This window comes from Centruroides sculpturatus, unplaced genomic scaffold (genome assembly GCF_000671375.1).
Source record: "Centruroides sculpturatus isolate CEXI.00-Female unplaced genomic scaffold, Cexi_2.0 scaffold316, whole genome shotgun sequence".
Classification (NCBI taxonomy): Eukaryota; Metazoa; Arthropoda; class Arachnida; order Scorpiones; family Buthidae; genus Centruroides; species Centruroides sculpturatus.
Genome location: NW_019384641.1, coordinates 332158 through 360018, shown reverse-complemented (window position 1 = coordinate 360018; position 27861 = coordinate 332158). Strand labels below are relative to the sequence as shown.

The window sequence follows — 27861 nt, the reverse complement described above, 5'->3', positions numbered from 1 at the left end:
ATCTAACTCTATCTAAATACCCATTTTGATAAACTTAAACAACAAATACACATAATTTAAGGTAAAAATTCCTTAATAAGTCCCTTTTTCACTTCAATTGTTAAAACTACAACATTCCTCTTAAGTTTTTCTGCTTCTACACTATTCTTGGATGCAATGGTTAATAGGCAAGGGTTATATACATAACCAAACACATTAAAATCAAAGTGAAAAAAGCACTGAAAACACACAAGCTTTCACAACAAGAACAAGAAACAATTTGGGTACACAACATATGGTATTTACTTAGTGATTGCATTTTTCACTGTGTGCACAGTTCAAACATAGAAACATTGTTCAAACTCTGGAATGTTTGAAGTACAAGGTACCACTATATCTATCTGTATATAAGTAAATAATTTTTAAAAATTAGCTTCTAAATTAATATAGTTCAATTAGTTTATTCATTTATATTTTCAATATTTCTTAGGTTTACTTAATAGAAATGCTATAAATATTGTAATTCAGAAATCAATAGCATATTATAAAAATTAAATCACTATAACATATAAACTTACAGTTACAACAGATTCTAATATAAATTTTATATCAACAGCAACCAGTTCTCTAACGGTCTCAGACATATAATTTAAAGATAATTTATTTACTGAAGCCTTTAGAATTCTTATAGCACTTTTCAGTTGATAATAAGCATCATCTACTTGATTTCTAAATTCCTGTAAAAAATATATATATATATATACATTTTTTTTTTTAATTTCATTATGTAAAAATAATTTATAAAAATATAAAAAAATTTTATTAAATGAACAATATAATACCTCAATATAATACTTTCCACACAAATTATTTTTAAGATCACAAATGTCATTTAAATCTTTCAAGATAAATTCTATATTTATTAAAACAGCACTTTCTTCTGAATTTTTAAGAAGCTCTTTTGAAATTTTTCCACAGTTTGTCTTTAACAAGTTTTCCACCTGTAAGTACATCAAGATAAAGAGATAATGATATTAAAATCTATATTAATAAAAATATGTAAATAAATTATTGATCAGCAACTGATGATTCTCAGATGACAAAGCTATTTAAACTTAACATTTATGTTCAATATTATGCAATATCTTTCTTTTGTAACAAATTACATTGAATTTCAACTGCATGTGATGATAAAAAAGATATTATGGAAGCTTAAACATAATTAGATACTGAATGTTGGACAATAAAGTTAAGATAACCACTGTAATTAAGTTAATGAAGTAATCAATACACCTTTAACAATGAGTAAGATTGAAGAAATGCCAACATTTTCAATGCCAGTGCTCCAATCTTTCCTATCTGGTACTTGCATTCCCCTTATATCCATTCATAACTAAAGATAACTAGATCAAAATGTAGCATTCTTTAACTTACACACTGTTAACCATTATTATTTCAGAAACAAAAACTATTTTTTAACATTTTTCCATACTCTAAAAAATTGTCATTATGTTTTGTTTAACTGATTAAAGAGAATGGGTTTTTTTACGAAATAATTTTCTAAGCTGTGTTTTCTGTTTCTCATGGAAAGGACTCAAGCCTAAGAGTTATCCCATTCCTATGCACTTGCACAAAATGTCCAAAATAAATGAAAGCTTTGCCATTCACTGCTTTTATTTCTTACCATTGAAATTCCTTCAAGCAATTTCAAATAAAAAATTTGTCATTCTTTTTATGATAAAAATTTGAATCTTTAAAAGTATCAATCTGGTTTTATTTTTTCTATTCAAAATTGTTTCAGAAATTAAATTACAAGAAACAAGAGCACCTGAATTAAAGTAATTTTTTAAAATTTTATTTTGTATGATGTAAAAGATTAATTAAACCTGCTTCTAAATCTACTACAGTTTTCCTTTTATTTAAAGGGGTGGATTTAAAATCTAATCCCAATATCAGAGAATCTCTTATANATAAAAAATTTGTCATTCTTTTTATGATAAAAATTTGAATCTTTAAAAGTATCAATCTGGTTTTATTTTTTCTATTCAAAATTGTTTCAGAAATTAAATTACAATAAACAAGAGCATCTGAATTAAAGTAATTTTTTAAAATTTTATTTTGTATGATGTAAAATTTGATAATTACTCTAATAAGTTTACATGGCTGACCTGTCAATGTAAGGAACACCACATAAATGTTATATGGCCAATTAATTTTGCTTAAATTTAACATGACCAAACTTCCCCAATTTCCAGGATTTGCCTGACCTGGGATCTAATGTCTCGAATTTCCTTGAAGCTTGCCTGTTTTTAATATTTGATTGTAAACTCAACTGAATGGAGCAATTTTATTAATACACAATATAATATCACCAATTTATAGATCAATAAATTAATAAATTTTAAAAAGATAACTCAAGTTCAATTAGTTTTAGACTCCGTTTTTCACTGATTCTGAAATATGTTCCCAGTTGGATTATAAACAATGAGGTCAATCTATTAAATTATTAGATTAGAAAATGTTACAGACTTGCTCATCATATATAAATTCCATCATAATGTAATTAATTTGAAATGCTGATAAATGAATGTGAAAGCAATTGTTAGCCAGCATTGGTGTGCAATGACATTTGATGATAGGGAGGGTGTTTCCATAAAAATTATAAACAAATACTGAAAATGACAAAAATAAATAGTTTATTTATTTTAATTTTAAAATATATACATTCATATAAAACAAAGATATAAGAACTTATTTTTATGAAAATAATCACACAATACATATTTATATTTTAGAAAATACAAGGAAAGTGGCACTTCCACAGATTGCATGCCACTGTTAGCCAGTAGTATAATTAGAAGTAATATTACACAAGGCTGGATTAACTCACTTTAAGGCTTTAGACATTTTCTTCTTATCAGGCCCCCTCCCTCTCCCACAAGAAATAGATCGCACAAAAAATATAAAACAATAAATAAAACAAAACTAAATAATGTGAAAAACTAAACAAATCTTAAATTTTTATTAATAAAAAATATTTAATATACAACAATAAATTTTAGTTTTTCTAGTAAAGTTTGAACAGTTTCTTTATAAATTTAAAAAAATTGAAATTTATTTTATTAAATGTCTAACAAAAATTGTTATACAATAACAATATTACCTTAAAATATTAATTGTTTAATTTAACCTTTTTGGTTAATATTTAAATAATATAATATTTTATCAATGAAGGTAAATTGAATAACGTAAAAGATAATTTAAATAAAAGCTAAGATAGTTTTAAAAAAGTAAGTATATAAATATGAATAAACTTTATTTAAAAATTCTGTTTTCTAGTCTTTAATTCAGCAAAATTATCAGTTATTTCATCATAGTTACAGGTATACGGCGTTTCGAGTTACGTCGTTCCCGATTATACGTCGTTTGTTAAAAAAGTATATGGAAAAATAAAAATCAAGTTTAAGTCATTTTATTTGACTTTATGTCTGTCCACCACAAATATTGAAGTCGTAATATCACTAGAAAAACGTTTAAAGCACATAAAATCATATTAAAAAAGTACCTGCATTCATAAATTTAGATTACTTTTTTCTGTACTATATTAAAAACTAAAATTTATTTGTTTGTAAGCTTAAATTAGATCCTTATTAACCATATATTATTAAAAATGCATTAATAAATAAAATACAGAACCAGGAATGGTAATTTATGGTTTAGCCTAGTGACAAGTAGATTCGGAGACAAGTAAATTCAACTTACATCGCCTCTCCTGGAACCAATTAACGACGTAAGGCAAGATATACCTGTAATATTATCCAAAGCATTTTGTTCGATGTATAAAAAGCTAAAGAATTTAATTTTGATTCATTCAGTGAGTTTCATAAATAATTTTTTACATGTTTTAATACTGAGAATGACCTTTCAACAGATGCATTTGATATAGACAAAGTTAAATATATTCGCAATAATATTTCAATATTCAGAAATGTTGATACTAGTTTTGTGCTCTTTATAAATTGCACCATATCAGATGGCAACGTTAATTTTTGGCATTTGCAAATTAATTTAAATTGCAACAATTCCTCGTCCAATTCTTCAGTATCAATATCAGCACTGTACCATTTTTTTAGCAATACGGTATTAATTGATACGTCCTCGTCGTTGCCATCAGCTGTGTTTGTATGACGAATTTAAAAAATTTTTATCAATATCTTTCAAAATAGACAGTTTAACCAGGCCCTAGACATTTGTCTATGCAATGATCGAGCCTTGATATTACAGGGGCCCAAATTACAACATTCAAACCTACATTCACCTCTGCATCATGGTGAATTGGGCCACTAGGCACAAGCACTGTAAATGAAAAGTGAACTCTTAAGATATTGTATGTAGGCTGTATAAGTGTGTTTCTCACATTCAAGTCTTTCTCCTGTACTTAGTTTTTTTTTTTTTCACTCATTTACTTACAAAGGTAAAGGGAGCCTGCCCATGATTAGGGACTGTCCATAAATGACGTTTTCACTGAGAGGGAGGGTGTTAATAATCATATTATCCCTATTAATTAATGTCATTATTTATCTTGTAACGTTCAATTTTCCCTCACTGCTGTTACAGATTGTCCTTATACTTTCTTAACTTTCAATATATTGATATAAAACTTTAAAAAAAAAACAATTTTCAGTAAGAAACTGCTATAAAAATACCTACTTGTTTCATAAAATTATATAATAAATGCAGTTTAGTTTTCGAATGAAGTATAGCAATATAATCATCCATAACTTCTTTATTTTTCGATAAACGTAAACATAAATTCAAAATTACCACTTATTGACGTCATTTGTGACATCATCATAAAATTTTATCCAAGAAATAAGATCGTTATGCTAAATAAATATAAATACTTGATTTTTATGTCTAAATTTTAGTTTGAAAGTTTCGCATATATTTTAATTAATTAATTAGTAATAATATGTTATTGTTGCCAGATGGCCGAAGCGGTACAAAAGTGTCTTCATCTGAAACTTCTGTTCATTTTTTTAGGAAAAAAAATAATGAACGGGCGAATGGCCTACCGCCCGGTATTCTGTTCATTACTTTTTTAGAAAAAAATAATGAACAGAAGTTTCAGATTATTTTTTTAGAAAAAAAAATAATGAACGGGCGATTGGCCTACCGCCCGGGATCGAGTCCGAGTAATGATCACAAGAAATTTTTCGGGGTAATATGTCCCGGATATATTAATTCTCGTTCTTACTATCCGGTGTCTCCCATCGTAAGCCCGACCTTTTTTTTTTTTTTTTCGTTTTTTAGCTCTTTTCATCCTGTGAGCACTAAGACGGCCACTTTTTGCAAGCACATTATGGGTTCGGCCAGGCTCACAATTGGGCGGCGTGGTGTTGAAAAACGGGACCCGAAAAATTCGGGGGATTTTCTGACCGTCTTGATCCTGATCCCAGGTCTCCCAGAGCAGTGGGCTACCATCTTGAACGCCTGTGAGCCCGAACTAACGCACGGTGGGTATGGAAAAAAGACCCTCTTATTACCCACAGAGCGGAGAGTCAAAATGAAAAAGAAAAAAAAAACATATACAGTAAAACCTGTTCAAAACGGAATCTTAATTAATAAAACGGAAAAAATTCTTCGAAACTCAGCGAGTTTCTGCGTTGAAAGTCTGGTCAAAATGGCAACCTCCCAAACCGGAAAAATATTCAGTACCGTGCGAGCCCGGTTTATATCGGGTCTATTGTATATACAAACAAATAGCATCGTCGTCGTTATTTTTATTAAAATTACAAAATTACTAGTTTAGAAAACAATTTATTTTATTTTATTTAACCTAATTTATCAACATCTTGATCATTTAATAATGAATCATCCTCTGTAGGTAAATTTAAGTAGTTGACTTCAAATGTAACTTTAACAGGCTCTTCTGTATTTTTTTCACACGACGATGCATTGGAAAGATTCTCATAAACGTTATATTTCTTCGATACATAATTATTAGCTGGACCCTTCTTAGATATAAATAATTCTTTCTCATCATTTTTACTGGGCGAGTCGATCTCAAACAATGGCATTTCAGTTCGATATGTGTTCGAGCTTTTAAGTAAAGGTTTTTCTGTAGGTTGGATGTTAGTAATGGATTTAAGAGGCTTTCTTTTTTTCATAATTTGTTGCTTTGCTTTTATTTCGCGTAATTGTCTTAAAATTCTCTGTATTAAAAATATGATCAGTGCTAAAATATAAAGAACAATAAAAGTTGCCATGACTATTATTGCAAGCACTTCGACAATATATAAAAGTTTTGTACTACGTTTTGTACGTTCATAATTATTCACTTGAAATATATTAGATGTGTCCGGACTACTATATTTAGTTTTCTCTGCGACATTTTTTAAATTCCTTAACAAACGAGCATTTATTTTGTTTTGTTTCCTGTTTGATTTCTTCCAAAATAATTTATGTCTCTTATTATTCCAAACCGAATCAAGTCTTTTAATGTATAAATATTTGTTCATCAAAGATTCTTTGTGTGCTCTTCTAATGTCATTAAACGGTTCAATATTATTATCAATATCGAAAATTTGGGAGTTGTCTAAATAATTTTCTTTGTGTTTTAATGTGTCTTCTTTTTCATTATTTTTCCAATTTCTTTTTGATACAGAAAATCTTTTCTTAGTACTTCGTGATATATATTTGTCATTAGATTTTAGCTTTCCGTTTAACCAAAATAGTTTTTTCTTCTCAGCTCTACTATTAAATTTTCCGGGTATTTTCATCACATATTCTCTATTGTCTGCACCGAAAATTTGATTTCTTTTATTGGAAAATGAGAAGAATAATTTACGCTTTCGGCGTGCGAGTATTTTCCTGTTTTTCGAATTCTTTTCAGCCGCTTTTCTAATGTTTCTTTTCAAAATTAATTGTTTTATGATGTTAAAAACTGGAAAATATAGCGCATTGTTAATATTATGTGGTTTTAGTTTTTGTTGCACATTTTTACAGAATATATTTTTTTTAGAAATTTTTTTGAACATATTCTTTGCTTTTCTTCTGAATGATTGTGCTGATGTAGGAAAAGAAAATTCATTGCTTCCTGAATTCGCCTCTAAACTTGAATGTTTCTCTATCTTTCCCATAGTGTTCTCATCAATAATATTATGCGAAGACTTTATCCTTAACATTTCAAATTCATTTTTGCTTTCTACACCTACACTAATGAAATAAAATATCACACTAAGTATTAAAATATGTTGAAATTTTATAGTCAGAAACTGGATCATAAACAAATATACATCTTTCAGCATTGTTAATTTGACACGTAATTGTTAAATTTTATACTATAATTTTTTTCTTATTTGTTATTAAACAATAGAATATAATACAGTACAGTATAGTGAAACCTGGTTAACTCGAACCGAGATAACTTGATGTCACGTTTATTCGAAGTTATTTGCCTTTTTCGTTGTTATGTCATGTTAAATCAAACTGTTTTTTTAACTCTTTCCGCCCTGTGGACACTAAGAGGGCCACTTTTTGCAAGCCCATTATGGGTTCGGCCAGGCCCACAATGGGGCTGCCGGGTGGTGAGGCCGGGGCCCGACATATCCGAGCGGACCATCCCCCGAAAAATTCCTGGGGATTTTTCAACCCGTTCGGATTCGAACCCGGGTCCCCAGAGCGGTAGGCTGCCACCTTGACCGCTCGGCCATCCGGCCGCTAAAATCAAACTGGTTAATTCGAATTCCTTGAAAGCCCGGTGGAAAGCATAATGAACTTGTTTAAAAAAAAAAAAAAAGCTTTTTTAAGAGCCCATAGGGGGAAAGAGTTTTAAAAAGTGTTTTAATTTATTAGCAACGAACGAAGATAGGAAGTCGAAAGACCAGTTAATCTACCGACTCTGGTATTACTATTGTTATTTTTATTATTATTAGCAATAAGATTAAAATATTATTAAAAATTATTATTCGATGTCTATGAATATTATTATAAACTATTTCGTTAATTGAAATTATATTAAATAATTTAAATTTATAAATATAAATTATTAGTAGAAAATGTTTAAAAAGTGATTAATTTAACAGAATTTTAAATGAAAATTTTTTCCAGCAGTCGTAAAAATTTCAAAGATGGCAGCCTTCAGTGATTTGATTTCTTCGGGTTTGATAGGTGAAATATATATATTTTTTATGTATTTAGAGTATTGTAGTGAAATAAATTCTAGTTTATAAATTAATTAAAGTTAATAACAGTTCACTGTAATAAGATTAAATTATTTATTTACTTATTTTTACTGTATTTTATGCAAAAACATGTTTGAATAAATGTTAATTTATACAGGACGATCCAAAAGATAAGATCAATCTGACAGATGATAGAGGAGTTTGTGTAGAGTAAATAATGCATGGAAATTTAGTATATTAATTGTATTGGAGTTTACATTAGATATGTTTTATGTCCTCTCATTGCAGAGATGCCATAATGCTTCATTTTGAGTGTAACATTATTTTAAAACTAAACATAATGACTTTCTACCACCAGCAATTAAATAGGTAATATTAAATATTCCTGTGTGGATGATTTCCAGATATTGTCAGTCTGTTAATATGAGATTAGTAGAAAGACAGCTATGGATGGCTTTGAACCAGATTCAGGAATTTGCTGACAATAATGACTATCTTTTCAACATAGAAAATGTGCACTTTTGCAGATGTGGGAACTATCTAGATCCTATTTGTTGCTATATAATAACTTCTTACCTGTTTTTGATGAGGTACAATTTCTGGGTGTAACATTTGACAAAAAATTAATTTTCTTTCCTTACATGTGCTGTTTGAGGCAGAGATGTACAAAAGCCTTAAATATATTGAATGCCTTTGTATATATTGAGCACATATCAAGTAAAAGCTTGATTATGGTTTTGCTTGGACTCCACACTATGCAATTTACATTATATTCATCATCATGTAAAGGTCCTTTTTGGACATCATCTGTATGTAGCAATGGAGAGTAGAGGCTCAAGTGTTTCTATATATGCATATAAAAGCACTTGTGCTTCCTCTCTATTAGTAGGAAGCAGTTGTCTCTATTTTACCTGACAAAATTATGTTCATTACATAATTATTTCTCACGACATTTTGTTTTTAATTCTGAATTCTTACTTTATATCATGCAAAACCACTGGGACTATGAAAACCACAGCTGAGTGATATTGATCTGAATATAAGCAACATAGCAGAGTCATCAATAAATTTAAAAAAATATTTCAAAACAGTTGTTTTAATTGTTGTTTTTAATAATTTCAGAGAAAGACACAAATAAAGATGTCTTATGGACCTGGTCATTTCCATCAATTACATCTAGTCAAAAATCCTTTTTATTAAGAAAATGCAACTTAGACAATGAAGTAACATCTGTTTCCCAACAAATTACTTTTCGTTATTATCATTTCCAGCGTGTTTGGTTTTACCTATATTTATCTGAAGTATTTGAAGCAGATAAACTACCAAGGGTAAGAATTATCATATAAGAAATATAAATTATAATGCACACAATTTTAAACATTAATGATAGATACTATTATTTTGTAAATAAATTAATTATAATGATATAAATTTATTTTTATAAAAATTATTTTAAAAACCAATAAACAGTTGTCAATGATTTCATATTTTTAGTGTTAAATAACACTAATTAACACTAACACAATTAATCTATTATAAAATTTTAGTTTCTTTTAATTTAAAATATTATTTTTAAATAGAAGAAAATGCAATAGACTTTTGCTAATCTGGCCTCTCAATTATCCAGTTTACTTCCCCACTGTCATTTATTGCCTGTATGCTTGTTTTCCTGAAAATATCAGTCACACATTATTTTCTTGTTTACTCTGCACCCATGACCCTCCATGGTTATCAGCCAGCTTATGCTTTAACTCTGGCATGGTGTATATACATATATATGCATAATAAATACAACCAACCCAGGAATTACTTCAAATATCAAATGAAATACTGAATTGACATATGACTTATGCTATTGGGATCTGCTTCTGAATAAGCCAATTATAGATAATGCTAAATTGATTGATTAGAAATTTATATGATTTAAATTAATCATGAGCAACTTGCAGCCTGTAGTAAGTTGTCAGTGTAACTTTATTTACCTGTTGTCTACCTTATACCATTATGCATCCCTAATTAAGCAGATATTTTTGAAAAACAACATTCAAACTAAACTTGATTAGTGAAAAAATGAGAATAAACTAGACTCTGTATTATTAATTTGCATATCATTAGCATATGTTATTTAGTATCTAGTTACTTGAGGTTGTCTGTTGATATTCAGCAGATTCAAAAGTCTGCACCTCTAAGAAAAATTCACCTGGCCTGGCAGAATTCTATGAAGTTCACTTGTAGCCTGCATACAGAAAAGGCTGCTTATCAATGATGCAGTATCATTACACTATCATACAAAAAAAAAGTAATATCAAGAATTATTGATAACAAATGTATTCTTAGCTAATACCTACCTCTACAATTCTTCTCAGTTCATCATTGATAAATTAGTTAGTAGATATTTGTTATTCAAAATGAAAAAATATCATAAACTATTATTAAAATATCCATAGGAAGAACATTCCTAATCTTCCTATTGATAGTTTATTCAGTATATAGTATATATTGAAACTTACCAGAAGACAAATTCAAAGATATTTCTATTGTACAGCATATGTCAAAATGAATATCAGAGTTTTTAAATCATTTGTATGGTTATACAGGGTGTTCAGAAAGTCACTGTGCCCTATTCTAATCATATTTTCACATTATTTCAAAAGATGTGTGGCTCCTGCTTATCAGATCTAAATCCACCAGACTTTTATCTAGGAAGACCAGCAAAATCTGCAGTGTATCGAGATCGTCCATGCATGCTGGATGACTTGAAAGCAGTGATAACAGCATTCATTCAGTCTTTTAAGCAAGCAACTGAAGCAGTGTTTAGAAACAAAATAAGATGGATCCAAGCCTATATTGATGCTAACGGGGGTCACTTTCAATATTATAATTGTTATTCATATTTATCTCTTGTATTCTATATTGAAACATGTCTGTTAATAAATATATAAATGCACAGTGACTTTCTGAACACCCTGTATAAACAGACATGTACCTTTGCAACCTATACATTAAAAGAAAGTAACTGTGAAAATTTTGAATGTTAATACGTAAAGCATTTTATCATTTCCAAACAGCAAGTTTATGACCCATTCTTTTTTAAGGAACAAACTGTTAAAGGACATACATACTTTGATATGCTCTAAAATTGGGCCTTCCCTTAGCTTCTGAATGGATTACAGAATGTAATTTGGCAACAAGATGGTATACCCCCATTTTTTATGGGATGTTTGAGAATGGTTGAATGAAATTTTCCCATTGCTGGTTTGGCTGTTATCGCCTGAACGACATTGCTTTGTTCCCATGGCCTTCGAGATTCCCTAACATCATTCCCATGCAATTTTCTTTCTTGAGGGTATGTAAAAGATTACATTTGTGTGCCACCACTACCTTCGAACATACCAATTTGAGACACAGGATTGTTGACTGTTGCATCCATTATACCAGACATGTTGAACATTGTGTGGGAAGAACTGCATATTAGTTGGATATGTGTTGTGATTGAAAGGTTCCCACATTTAGCACTTGTGATGTGTGTTATAAAAGCTTTGTATATTTTTCTTTCATATCAAGTATGGTATACTGCAAGTATGACAAATTATACAAATTTAAAACCTCATTATTCTTTTTGATACACACTGTATAAATTTAAAAAAACAATAAACAAAATATGCAAAATGAAATATAATAAAAACTGTAAAAAGTACAGCTATCAGCAAGTATTGTAGATACTGTATCTTGGTGTTTTTCTGTTTGTTTTTTTTATATTCTTTTGTGTAGGCATATGAAAAAGACCAGAAAGCACAATGCACATGATGATTGTGTTTAAAAGTAATTTTGGAGACTATGAAAATAAACAGCTCTCTTGCATTCCAATAATAATTAATATTATTATTTTTGAAAAACTATATCAATGCTTCAAAAAAATAATAATAACTAAATGCAATATTTAGCTTTATTATTAATTATATACAGGTAGCCTTCGGTTTACGCCGGTTCAATTTATGCCAATTCACAATAACGCCGCTGCGCAATTTGCCGTTTTGAGGTGTAATTCCCCAATTTTCCCTATGCTAGACTGATTTTCATTTCAGTGTTGACGTATTTACCGAGCCACGACGTTGTACATTCGTTAAAACAAAGATTTTTATTAAATATATTTATTTTTTCTGTTTAATATTATTGGGTATGTATACATTTGCATTAAATTAATATTAAAATACTAAACGTTTAGGTACCCACGAGTCAAGATATTAAACTTAATAGTCCAATAAATGGCGTCCGAATCCATAGTGCCAATGAATGTATCCTGTATCAGTTCATTCAGGAAAACACCTTACGACGCAATAGCACTTCTGGCGATCACAAATTATCATTAGTGAGACAAATCTACTTCTCGTTGGCCAGACGATATTTATCTCTCCTTAGCCACCTTGAATTTTCCTGCTCAAACTGACCTTATATATGTGCTACAGGACTGGTGGTCAACCAATCAGTGTCTTCGCTCGTCCGTAGCTCTACGTCGGATTAACATATCCTTTCAACTAAGGAAAGCTTGACGGACGAAGTTTGTGAGTTAGACAATGTTAGGAGCGAAGTGCAAATGTAAAAAAGGAGCGTCATATTCGACCATATTCCGAAATTCTTAATGAAAGAAATCAAAAATGTAAACAATTAAAGATGGATACTTTTTTCCGAAAAATGTAAGAAATTCGAAACTAAAATTTTTAAATAAAAACATTTAACTTTATTTTATGATAAAATACATTTTAAAAATTAAAAATTTATATGTATTTTGTATTATATTGTATTAATAAACAAAATTATTAGCTTATTTTTCACTTATGTAGAACCTAACCCTATACCTCACTGTAAATACGGGTTCGTTTTACACCGATTCAATTTGCGCCGGCTTTTGTAGGAACGGAACTGCGGCGTAAACTGAGGGCTACCTGTATTTTAGAAAACAAGACTGAATTGTACTAATAATTAAATGGTAAATCCAGATTTCATATTGTGTTATAACTTAGTCAATTAAATATACAGATTTAATTATATATAATTTGGTTAATATTTGCATATTTAATTAGCCAAGTTATATCCCAGTAAGAAATCCAGTTTTATCATTTGATTGTGTAAAGTTCTGTTATTAGTATATTATTACTATTATGCTCAATAGACACAACAGAATAAAGTGTTCTTTTAATAACTAAGAAATTAGTATCAAGATGACAATCTTTTAAATATCATAAAATAATTTTTATAAATATAAATAAAACAAATTTTTATTATTATTAGGTTAGACAATTTGTTCTTGTCTTGAAAACTAAAGATTTTAATCCTGAGAAATATGAGACCTTGTGTAGAATATTAAGTAAAACGTATTGCAAAACTGGAGATCCTGCAGCAATGCTTCGTCTTTACTTATCAGTTGCTATTAAAGGATGTTGTGCAACAGAAGAAAATGGAACATTTCTAACAAAAGATTTTGACCAGAAAACTTTTTTTTCTACAGTTCCAATAAAAGGTTTGTTTTGTTAAAGATTTATAAATTACACTTTATACAGTAGAATCTTGATAAGTTGAACTTTCTTAGGTTGAATTTTTAAAATTTTATTTTTCTTCCAATTTAACTCATATAGACTCAATGATTAGGTTTCTATAAATCAAAATAGTTTTGACATCACATTTCACTAACTTGAAATTTAAGATCTGGAGATTATTTTATGTCTAATTTTGTGTGCTTTCTTTCTCATTTTTAATGTGAAGGATGATGATTATATGAAATTGACAGATTGTAGTGTATAAAATTGTGTGTCTGATTGTACAACATAAAATTCAAAATTTTAATGACATTTTGTCCCTACAGTAATAATCTTATTTGTAAAAACAATTTGACCAATCTCAGTGCTTTAAAAAAAAATTTAGATTTTGAAAATTTAAAAATGTAACAAACATATCTGTGATTTGACAACTTACTGAGTTATTGGTGAGTGAAATGATGAATATGTTTATATGTATCTCCTTATTTGGAATTAAACTTTCATATTGTATAAATTTCACTGTAAAGTTTGAATCATATGCTGACATTTTTGTTACTGATAGAGATCAGTTAATCAATGTATTGGCCATTTTCATTCTGAAATAAATAGAAATGATGAACAGAAGAAAACTAAAGATTTTGTTGCTAGCATAAATGGTATCCATTATAAAAGACTGTAGAAGAAAACAAAAGCAAAAAAAAAAAAAAATCAGAAATTGTGATATAACATTAATCAATATCACACCTTCCTTACATCTTCCAGCAATACTGTATTAGAAACAAATGTTTTCGGCCTAGTTTGAGCCTACTTCAAGTTCTACACTTTTGAACTGAACAGTACTGAATGTTCCAACATAAGCCTGTACTTCATCAGGAAGGACTGTACTTCATCCCTAGTTAGGATTAATATGTTTTTTTTGTCAAGTTTAGCTGGCATGGCCTTAGTTTCCTGATGGAATATAGGATATTGGAACATTCAGTAAACTGTTCAGTTCAAAAGTATAGAACTTGAAGCAGGCTCATAAACTAGGCTGAAAACATTTGTTTCTACAGAATTGCTGGAAGATGTAAGGAAGGTGTGATATTGATTAATGTTAAGATAAGATTCCACTTTGAAAGACTCGTTGTGATTATAATTTTATATTTCATTGAGTACTTTCTATAGATATTTGAAAAACAAGAAGAGGATTTTGAAAAGCTTTAAGGAACAACACAGTCAGACAGAACAGAAAACTAAGTATAAATGTCAGTATTCAGATGTGTTGAAAAATGCATGGTAAAATGGTTTGTACATTTTAGAAATAAAAATATTCTTGTTGATGGAAAACTTGAAGAAAAAAAACTAGATAATTGGAACAAATCAGATTTAAAGTAAGCAGTAAGTGGCTGGATAAATTTAAGAAGCAGCGTGGATTACTTTTTAATAAATATGTGGTGAAAGTGCAGAAATGCAGGAGGAGGATTACATGAAGTGGTTGAAATGTTCACCAGAAATTGTACAGAACTGTAATCCAGATGATGATTTTCAATGCAGATGAAACAAACTTATGTTTTTAAAATGTCTATCAGCAAAACAATGTTAAAAGATGACTCATGCCACTAAAGTAAAGGAAGCAAATAATGTATAACTTGATGTTACTTATACATTATGTAGCAAAGAAAGCATAGATGTTGTCAGAACTTTTTTCTAACTAGCTGAAAATGTTAGACATCTGTATAATTGTTGAAACAGAAACTACAGTAGACACTTTCACATCTGGCCCACCCATATCTAAACTCCAGACTGATCAAAGGCAATCAAAAAGTTTCAAAAATATTGTACACTACTACAAATCCTACCTTTCCATACTTCACTGTGTACATTTAATTTTTTTTTAAATTAAGATTGATTTTGAGTTTGTAGAAGAACATGATGCATCAACCACTGCTGACATGATGATGATGATGTGTTGATGGGATGTATCAGCTTATCAGCAAATCAAGATGAACAAAATGAACAAAACAAATAACTTTAATACAATACTTTGAAAATTAATTGTAATTGTAAAAAACAAGCATCAAAATTAAAATAAACATCTTTTATACATTCAGTAGACATGTATACTACAGTCTTATTTAAAAATTCTCTCTCTTACCTGGATTTTTCTAATATCTAGATCATTCCACCCACATTAGTTCAGATATGGGAGAATCTACTGCATTTTTTTAATTGATAATTGCAGTGTTCTTTCAGTAATCCTATTCTGAAAGCTAAAATAATTTAATTTTTATCATCATATACAACTTTTAGATTTGAAACCTTCATATCAGAGAATCATTCAAAACTTTAGATTCTGATACATCATCTTTTGTACAATAAGCTTTTTATATGTTACTGAAGATTGATCATGAGTTTGGAGTGAACTTGCTAGTTGCAATGCAAATGATTAACAAAGCTTGGAATGAAGTTCCACAAAGTACCATTGCACCATCAGCTGGAATCAGGATGTCACTGCTAACTGAACTGCAGCATTGCTATCGAAATGCTGTCCTGCCAGAAATTGCTTCAGGTGGAAGAAAAGGTGAAAGTCACTGGGTACAAGGTCAGGATGTATGGGGGAAAGGTTAAAGATATCCCTACCTGAATTGTTGCAGAAAAACTCGTATGCACAAGCATTATGGGGCCATTTGTTATTGTGGAACAACACAACTCAGCTTTTCACATTGCTTATTCTGTATTGTTTTCTGCAGCTTCTGCAAAGCTGCACATTACCAGTCAGCATTGATGGTGTGCCAATGTGATAAGAACTCAATGAGGAGGACACCCTGTCAGTCTCAGAAGACAGTATACATGATCTTTCTAGCAGATGCTATTTGCTTGAATCTTTACAAGTGATCTACTATGCTGTCAGTGTACAGACTGTTTCTAGGTCCTTGGCATGGCAAGAGACACCTGGTGACAATATGGTTGAGGAACTGGTTGTCTTCATTGTGGTACTGCTGCAGAAACACCAATACTTCTGCTTGGTGTTTCATCTTGTGTTCAATTGTCAGTTGCTTCGGCACTCATCTTGCACACAACTTTTGAAACTCCAGCCTCTGGGTGACAATTTTGTATAACAGAGCATGGGAGATCTGCGGAAACTGACAGGAGAGTTCTGACACTGTAAAGTGTCCATTTTTGTTCAATTGCTTGCAGCACAATATCCACCAGTTCTGGTTTAATGAGGGATGGTCAGCCACTATGGTCTTTGTTATGCATATTGGATTGGTCTTCTATGAATTGTCTGCATCATCATCTGACCATACTGTCACTCATGATGTCTGGCCCATATATTTCACACAACTGCCAGTGGATATCTGCTGGCATCAACTTCTTAATATGCAAAAACCTGATTATGGCACATACTTTGCATTCAGTGAGCGAATGTATGAGAGCAGTTATCTTTCCTTTAGCATTGTGCTACAGAAACTGCCTCCACGGAGTTGCATATGCATCAGATTATGACCAAATAGTCCTCTTTTACACCTGCTCAAGTACATCACACTTTGATCATCAGTGACACTTTTGGAACTTATTTTCTGGATGCTCCTTGTACATTTGTAAAAAAAGATGGTGAATATAAAATCACCATCTTTTTTTACATCATGGTGAATATAAAATTATCTGTAAATTTTGAACAGGGTTTTGCTTATATACAGCAGATTGCAACAAATATAATTTTACATATTGTAATATATTTAATTTCTTAAAAAGCATTTCCTGCGTGCCTACGAGCTACCTTACAGAATGTGGAGAAATCGCTTCTTTCGAAGTTAATCAAGTGCAAACGAAAAGCTCTGGCAGAAGTAGAGCTAAGGGTATATCTTGCCCACCTTCAGTTTACAGAGTCTTGCTGCCCGGCCTCTTTATATGAACAGTTGGGAAAATTGCAGAGTATTGCTTCTCATTTTGCTGAAAAAAAGATGCTTTTGAGACAGTTGACTGCATTGAAAACATTGATTTCTTGCTTCTTGCTCAAAGATGACAAATTCATATAACAAACCTTTTTCATTAATAGTGTCAATCTTCTATTTTGTACATTCATTTCATTTGCTCACTCTTCCATATTTACCTGACATTTTACTGTTGCATAATTTGTTTTTTATGCTTTTTTTATTTTTGAAAGATCTGCTTCTGGCATAATTTTTAATAATGATTCAAATTTTGAGCTGAAATTATTAAATTCAAAAATTATTGATTTCATTATATATAGATGAACATATAGATTTTGTTCAATTAACATTAAAATTTCATATGGATTTCATATTCAGTGATATTAGTATTATATTTTTTTTAAGGGAAACTTTTAAAAAATCACTGATTTATTTACATTACAGTATTAAAATCAAGCTTATCAATTATAAATTTTGTTTCTCATCATATTACATCATGGTGAATATAAAATTATCTGTAAATTTTGAACAGGGTTTTGCTTATATACAGCAGATTGCAACAAATATAATTTTACATATTGTAATATATTTAATTTCTTAAATTAATTAGCATTTTAAAGAGTAAAAGAAATACATTCAACAATTAAATAAGTTCAAATATCATTTATTTATTAGATTCTTGAAAAAATAAATTTTTTATTTCTAACTAGACTTACTACAATTTTAGCTGTCATTAGGATGTTTGGCCTTGAAACTATCTTAATTTATACAGCTTTAATTTTGAAGAAACGTATTGTTGTTTATCATCATCATTTGGATTACCTTTTAAGCTTTTTAAGGTATGTTGTATTTTGTATTCAACACTTTCAAAAAGTCCTAACATTTTAGTCTGAACTGATATAAAGTAGAATTTTCTGTAAATTATTGATAATATTATAAGTGTATGTATGTTAATCTTTCAAATATAGAATCAAATGAATCTTAAGTGATAAATTGCAATGCCAAACAAAATAAAATAAATATTCCAAAATATTTTGGGATATACATTTTTTTAATCTTATTTTGCAGTTTATTTTACTTTTTACCTTTTATATTACTGTCTATGTCTAAGATTGATTTTTAATATTTAATTATTTGATATACAGGGTTATTCAAAAAGGATAATGCAAAAGCAAATCTGATTTATTCATACTTGAAATAATATAGAATAACAGTAATGAACCCGGAAAGACAGAAGAACTCACCAATTTTCACATACACATCACAAATGTTCAAAGTGGAAACTATTAGTGTCACAACAGTTCTCAAAGATGATAGTCTAGTTCTGCTAAATGTCCCATCATATCCTCTGATATCAATTTCACTGTTTCAGAGATGCTTTTACATTCATTTTGTTCATGTATTATGACTTTGGAAGTGGACACTATCATCTTCCAATGCCACAGCACCTTGAAGACCTGAAACAAAGCATCTTTGAATCAGTGGAATTGATATGGATGATATGCTGGGACATGTTTCAGTAGAACTGGACTACACTCTTTGACAATTGTTGTGACACCAATAGTAGACTTTGAACATTTATGTGCACTAAGCAGGGATCAGGGGTTAATCTCATCCTGACCACTTAATCTGCATGGGCTGGTAAAGCCGATCTTGGAGTCGTTCAGATGGCTAGGAGGGAAAAATGAGTGGGGAGTGCATTGGTAAGTTTGACAGGTTTCCTCGGATAGGCAAAAGACAGGTTTAAACAACAAAGAAGGTGTTTAAACCTTCTTTGTTGAGAGAGTTTACAAAGGTTACTGCATTCAGATATACCTTAATATGATATCGGATGACGGTATGTGACGATCATTCGGGACTATGGAAGCTGGAACAATCTTATGTCTTCTACCAGCTTCTACTCGGACAGGACCGTGACGGGAGACACTTGTACTCAGATCTTCCTGGGATGATCACTCTGAGGGATGATCGTCCTGAACTTCCTGTGACGATCGTTTTTATACAATCGTCGTTGGCACTGAGCCAACTGGTTTTTCACTCATTATGCTGACTAATTAGCAGATGCGCAATGACTTGCCTTTCTTCCTTCCTATCTTGTTGATGTGTAAGAGTCGACATCTGATGTATTTCCATGGGATCTTGCAATAATTTTTTTTCATCCTCAATGTTAAAAAATGTTAAACACAAAAATTTACGCCCTTGAAACCCTCGGGCTTACATTTGTAATGTGTATGTAGAAATTGGTGAGTTCTTCTGTCTTCACATTTCATTACTGTTCTTGTATGTTATTTCAGGTATGAATAAATCAGGGGCCCTATTCTGGTCATCTTCTTTCATCTTTAAGAGACAGTCTCTATATCATAAGCTGGTCACTGATTGGATAATCATTTGTTTATGTCTTGAGAGACCATTGCTTCTCTCAAAATGCAATTCTAGATGACTTTTTTTCTTGAAGATTCGCTTGTCTCCCAGAGACGAGGTGATAATCGTCTTTTGACTGTTTTTTGTGTGTAACTTTAATTTCGCTTATATCCAATATGGACAACTAGATGCTTCTTTGTCTTACACAATATATTAGAGAACTTTCTCTGTCTTAGGAAAGAATATTTCAACATAGAGACAATGCTTCTGATCTGCTACTTGAGAATGCCACTATCTCCATCTTTTTATAATGATTCTACATCAATTATTGAACCATTGAATATGCTGTTAATCTTATCTATCACTTCTAGCAATTTCTAAGTATTTTTTGAAATATTACCATCTAATTTCTCCTTAACTAAGTACACACACTTTTCTAACTAACTTAGATTATTGAAATTTCTATTTGTTAAGACACAATGTTACCTGAGACAATTTGACATTACAATCTATAAAATCATTATAAAACAAAAACATATCTATCATACTTATGCTGTTTATTTGAAGCTTGTGCTTTCCTTACCACATGATCTATAATTTTGTACCCTGCATTTTTGACAATTTTACAATTTTGTTGGTTGGTTACAATTTTAACCAACAAAATTGTAAAATTTTCTGTACTGTATTGTGTGCAGATACAAAATTCTGTACTGTATTGTGTGCAGATAATCCAAACATGTATAATCAATATAATAGAATGTCAACAACAAAGACAAAATTGTTATGAACAACCAGAATTACTGTCTCTGAGAGAAATTTTCTCTCTCATTTTGACATCATTCATCTCTGAAAGAAGAGAGAAAACATAAGTGACCAGAATATGGTCCCAGATTTACTTTGGCATAATTTTTTTTTTTTTTTGAATAATTCTGTATACTTATATTCTAATTAATGTTAACTAACTGATTTGCATTAGGCAAAATACATAATATACACACGTCAATATGCTTTAAAAGCAATCTTTTGTAATTAAATTTTTCTATGTATAAAGAATAAAGCTTACAGTAATTTGTGTTAATTTATTTTGTGAAATGAAGCAGCATAAATTTTTAATATCATGATTACTCATGGTGCAAACTGTGGATGGCTTTAGGCCCATGGTTCTCAGCTGTCTTATTCTATTGCTTTAATTGTTAAATTAGACTTATCCAATAAATAATCTGGTGAATCATTTGGCAATACTAGTTGAATTGGGTTGTTGTATACAAATGTAAAAAAATAAAAGTTTACAAATTAATTTATAGACATATTTTAGATCTGGTTCTAAGCAATTGTAACTCTAATTTGTCTAGGTCTGATTCCAGCCCTGTTTTTAGGAAAAAAATTCAAAAACATTTTAAGTTTGCCAGATTTGCACCAATCAGTAAGCAGCAGCCCTACAAAGTTGATGCCCTCCAAACGTGGCAACAACCATATGCCATAACACTGGTGGGAAATCACATGCAGAGAGGACATTCTGTGTATTGTGAATTAGTTTTACAGTATGATATATCCATTGCTGAGTTTGAATGCCTGACATGGAAAAAAGGATGTGTATAAAAAACAAAAATGATTGAAATATGTTTGTAAAATGTACTGATTTTAATATATTGAGAACATTCTGATAAACCAATATATCACTATTGGCTCAGTATTTATTACATGTCTAATAAAATAATAATGAAAAGTTACTTTTACTTATAATTTTATTTTACTCTTTTATATAAAATGATCATTAATTAATAATATAATGATTATTTTTTATATTTTTGTTATACTATATTGTTTTAATTAGAAATAATTAAAAATTTTCTATCAACTGAAACAAAATTGTTATTACTTATAAAATAATTACTCATTCAACTCTAGGGCACTTCCTGCTTTAGTATGGCATCGACAAGACTGGGATATTTTATATCCTGATGTTGATATGATAGAAGAAGAAATGGCTGATTTAACTTCAAATCCAAATTATGTTGCAGGATTTCAAATAGCAGCAGTTGAAGGAAGGCATGAATTATATGATATATTTGTGAATCTTGCAGCCACTGAAATATCAGTGGCAACACATGCTAAAGGTTAGAAAATTTAATTAAATTAGATTAATTTATTCAACTTTCCTTTTTTTTGTTTGATATAACAGAAATTGCATTTTATTTTGTTTTATTCTAATTTTATTCAATATAATATATAAAAGTAGGAAAAGTCTCTCTCATATTTTATAGCTTTAATGGCACAAAAATATTTATCTAAACTTACTTCCAAATTTACATTGATTTTATTGATTGATTGATTGATTGAAGAAATAGACATTCTTAATAATAATCTCACTTATACACATAATAAGAGAGTTGTAATGAGATCTGGTAAATAATGGATTATCTATTTAAATTTTTGTTCAAAATAATTTATTAACTATTGGCAATATGTTTAATAATTATGAAATATGCAAAAATATAATAATAACATATTTAAAATTTTTATTAAATAATTTTTAAATATATTATAATGCTTATAATTAATTAGAATGGTTTATTTTTAATTTTTGGTTGTAAATCCTTTAACTTATGTAAAATAATTATGGATAGGAACTTTCTTCTATCATTGACCTATTTTGTGTTATGTCGTGGGATGACCAAGTAACGAAGGATCTAATATATCTGAACAAAACTATCTTGAAAAACTTTGATGATTTAACCTAGATTTAAATTTAGGTTCCTCAAAAAGCAGAGGCAGGCGTTAGCCATCTCAGCCACCCAGTCATCAAAATTAATTAATGAAGATTATAAGATAGTAACAGTGTAGTTTTGCACTATCTACTCAATTATTTAAAATATTATTTCACAAGTATGTTTGACCAGACCATATTATTTGTTTGAATTTTTCAAATTATTTGAGATTATAAAACTCAAATATTCCTTAATTTATATATAGAGAAATACACTTCTTATTGACAAGGGTATTTTTTAATCCTTGATAGAATTTAAATTTTAAAAATGAAAATACTCCTAAAATTATAACACACATTTATAATTGCTAAGAATATATTTTTGTTAAAAGTACAGGATGATGATTTATTTAGACATTACAGTGCACTCTTGTTATCCTATTTAGTGTCAACTATCAGTATCATCAATTTTTGATTTCATATATTTTAGTGTATATTTAACTTTAAGGAGAAAACAGTTAATGGTTATTGTCAACTTTTTTCTAGTCTGAAGTGTATGCATAGTGTACTAAGTAATATCAGTAATTTTTTCAATTACATCTGCTAGAATTAATATTGTTGCTTTCAGGAAGTTTCAACAAAACATACACAAATTTAGTTGGCTTTTATATTCACAATTTCATAATTTTTTCAGGAGGTTTTGGCTGTCTTTTAAGATGGTTTAAAAATCTGTCAGCATGCATATTATATGAAAGTACAATGTATTCTTTAATTAAACAGTTGTATTAAGGATTTTTGTTATTATAATGTCAAAATCTAAATCACAGGTTCTCAGACTTATTTTGACCACTGCCCACTTTGAGATGAAAAAAAAATCTAATGCCCTCATATTTTTTAACTTACCTTTTTACATTACCATCTGTTGCATATCTTAAAAACAGTTATTGCAAATATAATGTTTAAACATGCATTATTATATGGATAGGATAGATAGGGTGTGACCCATATCCTATTTCTGAGATCAAAGAATGTTTCAATGAGAAGAAATAAAACTCATATTTAATCACTGGGCTTTTTCTTGCCCCCTGAAAGCCTCCAGCACCCACAAGGGGCGTTATTGCCCACTTTGAGAAAGGATGATCTAAATTAACAAGTATGTACAAATGGAATGAAGTAAGTGATAGTGAAGTTGATGACTGTGAGTATGATGATACAGTGGTTACTAAGTTATTTTAAAAGATGCTCTCTTTTTTGTTTTTGTTGTTTAAAGTAAAGAAAATTTTGAAAATGCATTTACTTATATTGATAAATTATGAATACATTGACAAAACGGTACATGAGAACAAATACAATTCTTCAAAACAGATTTTGAGAATGACTTTTATATGCAACTTTTTTTATAACTGAGGGTCTTCCATGTATACAGGGTGCATAGGAAAGTCCCTTTAACTGGAAAATTCTTGCAAACGGAGAGAGCTACAGCTATGCAAGTGAGGTAACGGTATAGTAAAGTGACTACGCCTGATCTAATGCAAATGAAAGCAGCGCCCCTAGTGGTGAAATTTGAAGATAGGCAGTGCAAAACGAAAACAGATAGAGCAAACTTTCCAATTAGAAAGTTTTAGAGCATCAATTAATTAGTAAGAAACAACCTGTGTTTCACATGGATAAGATAAATTGTCGCCTGTATATCCAAAAATGTCTGAAAGCGATGCACGCCATTTTGTGTAAACATTTGAAAGGAATAGCCATAGGTATGAAGAAATACGCACAATTTATTGCATAAAATATCTACTTATGTCAATACAGTTTGATAACATCACACAAAAAACAACGGAAAGGCAAACTGTCACACACTAATAACAAGTTAATGTCGAGTATGTTTGAAAAGTTTGCCATTGCTTATGATACACACCATTGTTATCAAACTGTATTGATGTAAGTAGATATTTTATGCAATAAATTGTGCATATTTCTTCATACCTATGGCTATTCCTTTCAAATGTTTACACAAAATGGCGTGCATCACTTTCAGACATTTTTGGGTATACAGGCAACAATTTATCTTATTTGTGTGAACCACATGTCATTTCTTATTAATTAATTGATGCTCTAAAACTTTCTAATTGGAAAGTTTGCTCTATCTGTTTTTGTTTTCGATTTGCGCTACCTATCTTCCAAATTTCGCCACCAGGGTCACTTCTGTCGTTTACATTAGGTTGGGCGTAGTCGCTTTACTATACCATTAACTCACTTGCATAGCTGTAGCTCTTTCCATTCACAAGAATTTTCTGGTTAAAGTGACTTTCCTATGCACCCTGTATGTATTGTATATATTTGGCAGTTTTCTGTAAATTTTTTAATAAAACAAAATTTACTTGAAAACAAATTGCTGTTTTACAATGAAATGTATAGTGAAATATTACCATATCTGTTTAATATAATTTTCTTTGAGGCTAAAATTGCATAATACTTGTTAAGGCCAACTAGCAGTTAATATCAATCCCTATTTATAGTCCCAGAGAGGTTTACACTAAAAAGAGACTGCTATATTTAGCTAAATATATATAAATATATAAAAACTATATTTGCTTATGTAAGATAGATTACATGGATTATAGTCACATCTGATTATTGAAATCATTAAAAAGGATTATGTAATATTATGCACACATACAAAGTAAATAATAAAGTTTGATTTCACCATAAGAAATTATGGCTTATGGAATATATTTCAAATTTTATTTAAATATGATGTTAGTTTTTCTTTTACACTGGAGTAATCTCATTAGTTTACCTATGTATTGATTTTCATTTTAAATATTAGAGGCAGTCAAATGAAAATGAGACAGACTATATAACAAGTGTGGCACAGAAGTTGGTAATGCAAGTAAGTGTATATATAGAAGTGCCCTCTATTGGGAATCAGGAAGGAACAGCATGAACGTTCACCTCTGTGCCATTTGTCTGTTAGACATGCTCGAAGTGAGGTTGGTGAGTTGTGTGCATCCACCATCACTATGGAGGTCCGCTGCTTGTTGACTTTCTGGAACACAGCACCACAATTAACGCACAGCGATACAAAGAAACTTTGAAAAAATTGAAGCGTGCCATCAAATCCAAACACCCAGGAATGTTGACAGACAGCATCATTCTGTTGCAGGATAATGCCAACTCACATGTTACCAAGATTGTTTTGAGTACGCTGCAGAAGTTTCGCTGGGAACTTCTGCAACATAGTCCATACACATCCTCCATACAGTCCCGATTTCTCCCCATGTGATTTTCATATTTTTGGAGCCCCAAAGAAAGACATTCGTGGCCATTAATTTGCTTCGGATGAAAAGGTGCACGTCTGGGTACAATCATGGTTCTGTAGGCAACTGCAAACATTTTTCTATGAGGGCATTGACCATCTTGTTGTACAGTGGGATAAATGTATTAACAGTTATGGCAATTACTTTTGAAATAATAAACAGTTTACTTACTTTTTTCCCATCTGTCTCATTTTCATTTGACTGTCCCTAATAGATATGATTTTGATCAAACAAAAGACTTCTGTACTTTTACTCATTTTCAAGACTAAATTTTTACTTTAAACTTTTCCTACATTTTTAGGAATCATATTTAAATAAAAGAAAACTCAAATTACCTGTTAAGGAAGTCGAAAATAAGAATTTGTTATGGCATTTTCACCTATTGTTCAGTCTGCCATTCAACTAAACTTCATCCAACTAATGCTTTTCATTTTAGTTTTGGGTAGTTAGCATTTGAATTTCTTTTCTATGAAGATATAACAAAACACGTTAAGAACTTAATTAGGTATCATAGTGTTATGATTTATGTTGATTGAATAATATAAATTTGTTTTATAATTTGTAGTTTAGTTCTAATTCCTAAGTAACTTCTAGTTTTAATTTTTAATATAAATAAATCTAAACTATAAAATTTATAAAAACATTAAATTATAAATTGATGTTTATTATTGAATAAACTGTAAGATAATTATTAACAACTGTGAAAATATATTTATTGAAATGAAAATCAAAAATATTTTTAACAGTTCTAATTTTTAAATTATATTATATTATATTCTAAGCTTTAAATCAGACTTTTTTAGTCATTTAAAATTCAACTAGATAATTGTCTATGGTAATAGCTGGTATCTTTAGAATTCTAAGTATAGTCTATTAGTAATATTGATGCATTATATTTTATAAAAAAAGATATTTAAATTTTAAAACTAAACTAAATCAATTTTCAACTTCTTTCATTAGAATCTTTTATATTCATTGAATAGAAATTAAATATTAAAAAATAATTTAATTTATTTATGAAATAATTTTCTATCAGTTAATTAAAATATTTGAATTTATTACAGAAACTTTTACTATGAGTAAAATGCACAAAGATATTGCTGTATATATGGTGAGACATGCAGAAAATGAAAATTCTTCAGATCAACAAGTAATTAAGGTGAGTTCTAAACTTACATTTGCATCCTACTTTATCTATAAAATAAAAGATTTTAAATATGACTTAAGATTTTGTTCTTTGCAAACTTTTTTATTATATGATTTATAAAATTAGGAAAACATGAAGTGATTAACAACTTTGAAAAATCAGAAAATTGCTAGAAATTTTGAAATTTTTATATACTTACTTTTCTCTCACTTGCTCTCTATTTACGTATATAACACAAATTAGTAACAAAGAAAGATAACTTAATTTTCTGTTATGTCTTAAAATTTTTAAATAACATTAAAAATTTCTTATTGAATAATTCAATCTTATTTACAGAAGAAATATTTCAAGATTTCTTCTGTAAATAATTTTAAAATCATTTATTTTAATATTTCAACTGTTATTGTTGAAATTTCTGATTAATTTTGATAAGAAATTAGTGTTAAGTAAAGAATTCTTTAAACTTAAATTAATCAAAAGTAAAACTTAATAAACCAGTTTGAGTACAGTAATACCCCGAACTTACACGATAGGTGGGACCGAGCGATAACCGCGTAAGTCGGGGTATAATTTTGCATATAAATACATACAAATAATTTTTAATTGGGACCGGAGACTAAAAAAAGCAATAATTTAGAAAAAAATGTTTAATAAAATCTTAGATAATACATATGTATAACATATTATATTATTATACAATTTCTCACAATTACTTG

The 27861-nt window shown here is 29.5% G+C and overlaps 3 protein-coding genes across 3 annotated transcripts in view; 1 reads left to right on the top strand and 2 right to left on the bottom strand.

Annotated features, from left to right (window-relative positions):
- The window catches only part of LOC111626006, a 38564-nt gene extending 33732 nt beyond the window's left edge, over window positions 1-4832 (bottom strand). The window contains exons 1-3 of the mRNA XM_023369274.1: window positions 4690-4832; window positions 822-980; window positions 558-716 (exon numbers count right to left, since the gene is read on the bottom strand). Of these exons, the coding sequence (XP_023225042.1) occupies window positions 558-716; window positions 822-980; window positions 4690-4758 (387 nt within the window). The 5' untranslated portion in view covers window positions 4759-4832. The remainder of the gene's footprint in view (window positions 1-557; window positions 717-821; window positions 981-4689) is intronic.
- A 961-nt stretch (window positions 4833-5793) lies between these two features.
- On the bottom strand, window positions 5794-7357 carry LOC111626019. Its single transcript, XM_023369295.1, has 2 exons — window positions 7278-7357; window positions 5794-7197 (listed from the first exon to the last, which is right to left on the bottom strand). Exon 2 carries the CDS (start codon window positions 7164-7166, stop codon window positions 5814-5816), a length of 1353 nt encoding a protein of 450 aa, XP_023225063.1. The 5' UTR covers window positions 7167-7197; window positions 7278-7357; the 3' UTR covers window positions 5794-5813.
- A 702-nt stretch (window positions 7358-8059) lies between these two features.
- LOC111626005 (protein FAM45A-like) lies at window positions 8060-27434 on the top strand. Its single transcript, XM_023369273.1, has 6 exons — window positions 8060-8151; window positions 9288-9493; window positions 13455-13683; window positions 18341-18452; window positions 21883-22091; window positions 27063-27434. The coding sequence occupies exons 1-6, from the start codon at window positions 8112-8114 to the stop codon at window positions 27263-27265; spliced, it is 999 nt and encodes a 332-aa protein (XP_023225041.1). The 5' UTR covers window positions 8060-8111; the 3' UTR covers window positions 27266-27434.
- The last annotated feature ends 427 nt before the right edge of the window (window positions 27435-27861 follow it).

Bases quoted from the DNA above. Each gene is read 5' to 3' on its own strand.
- LOC111626005 (XM_023369273.1), top strand. From the start codon at position 8,112: ATGGCAGCCTTCAGTGATTTGATTTCTTCGGGTTTGATAG. The intron at 9,494-13,454 runs GTAAGAATTATC...TATTATTATTAG, and splicing joins AAGCAGATAAACTACCAAGG to GTTAGACAATTTGTTCTTGT. The intron at 18,453-21,882 runs GTATGTTGTATT...ATTCAACTCTAG, and splicing joins TACCTTTTAAGCTTTTTAAG to GGCACTTCCTGCTTTAGTAT.
- LOC111626019 (XM_023369295.1), bottom strand. From the start codon at position 7,166: ATGTTAAGGATAAAGTCTTCGCATAATATTATTGATGAGAACACTATG.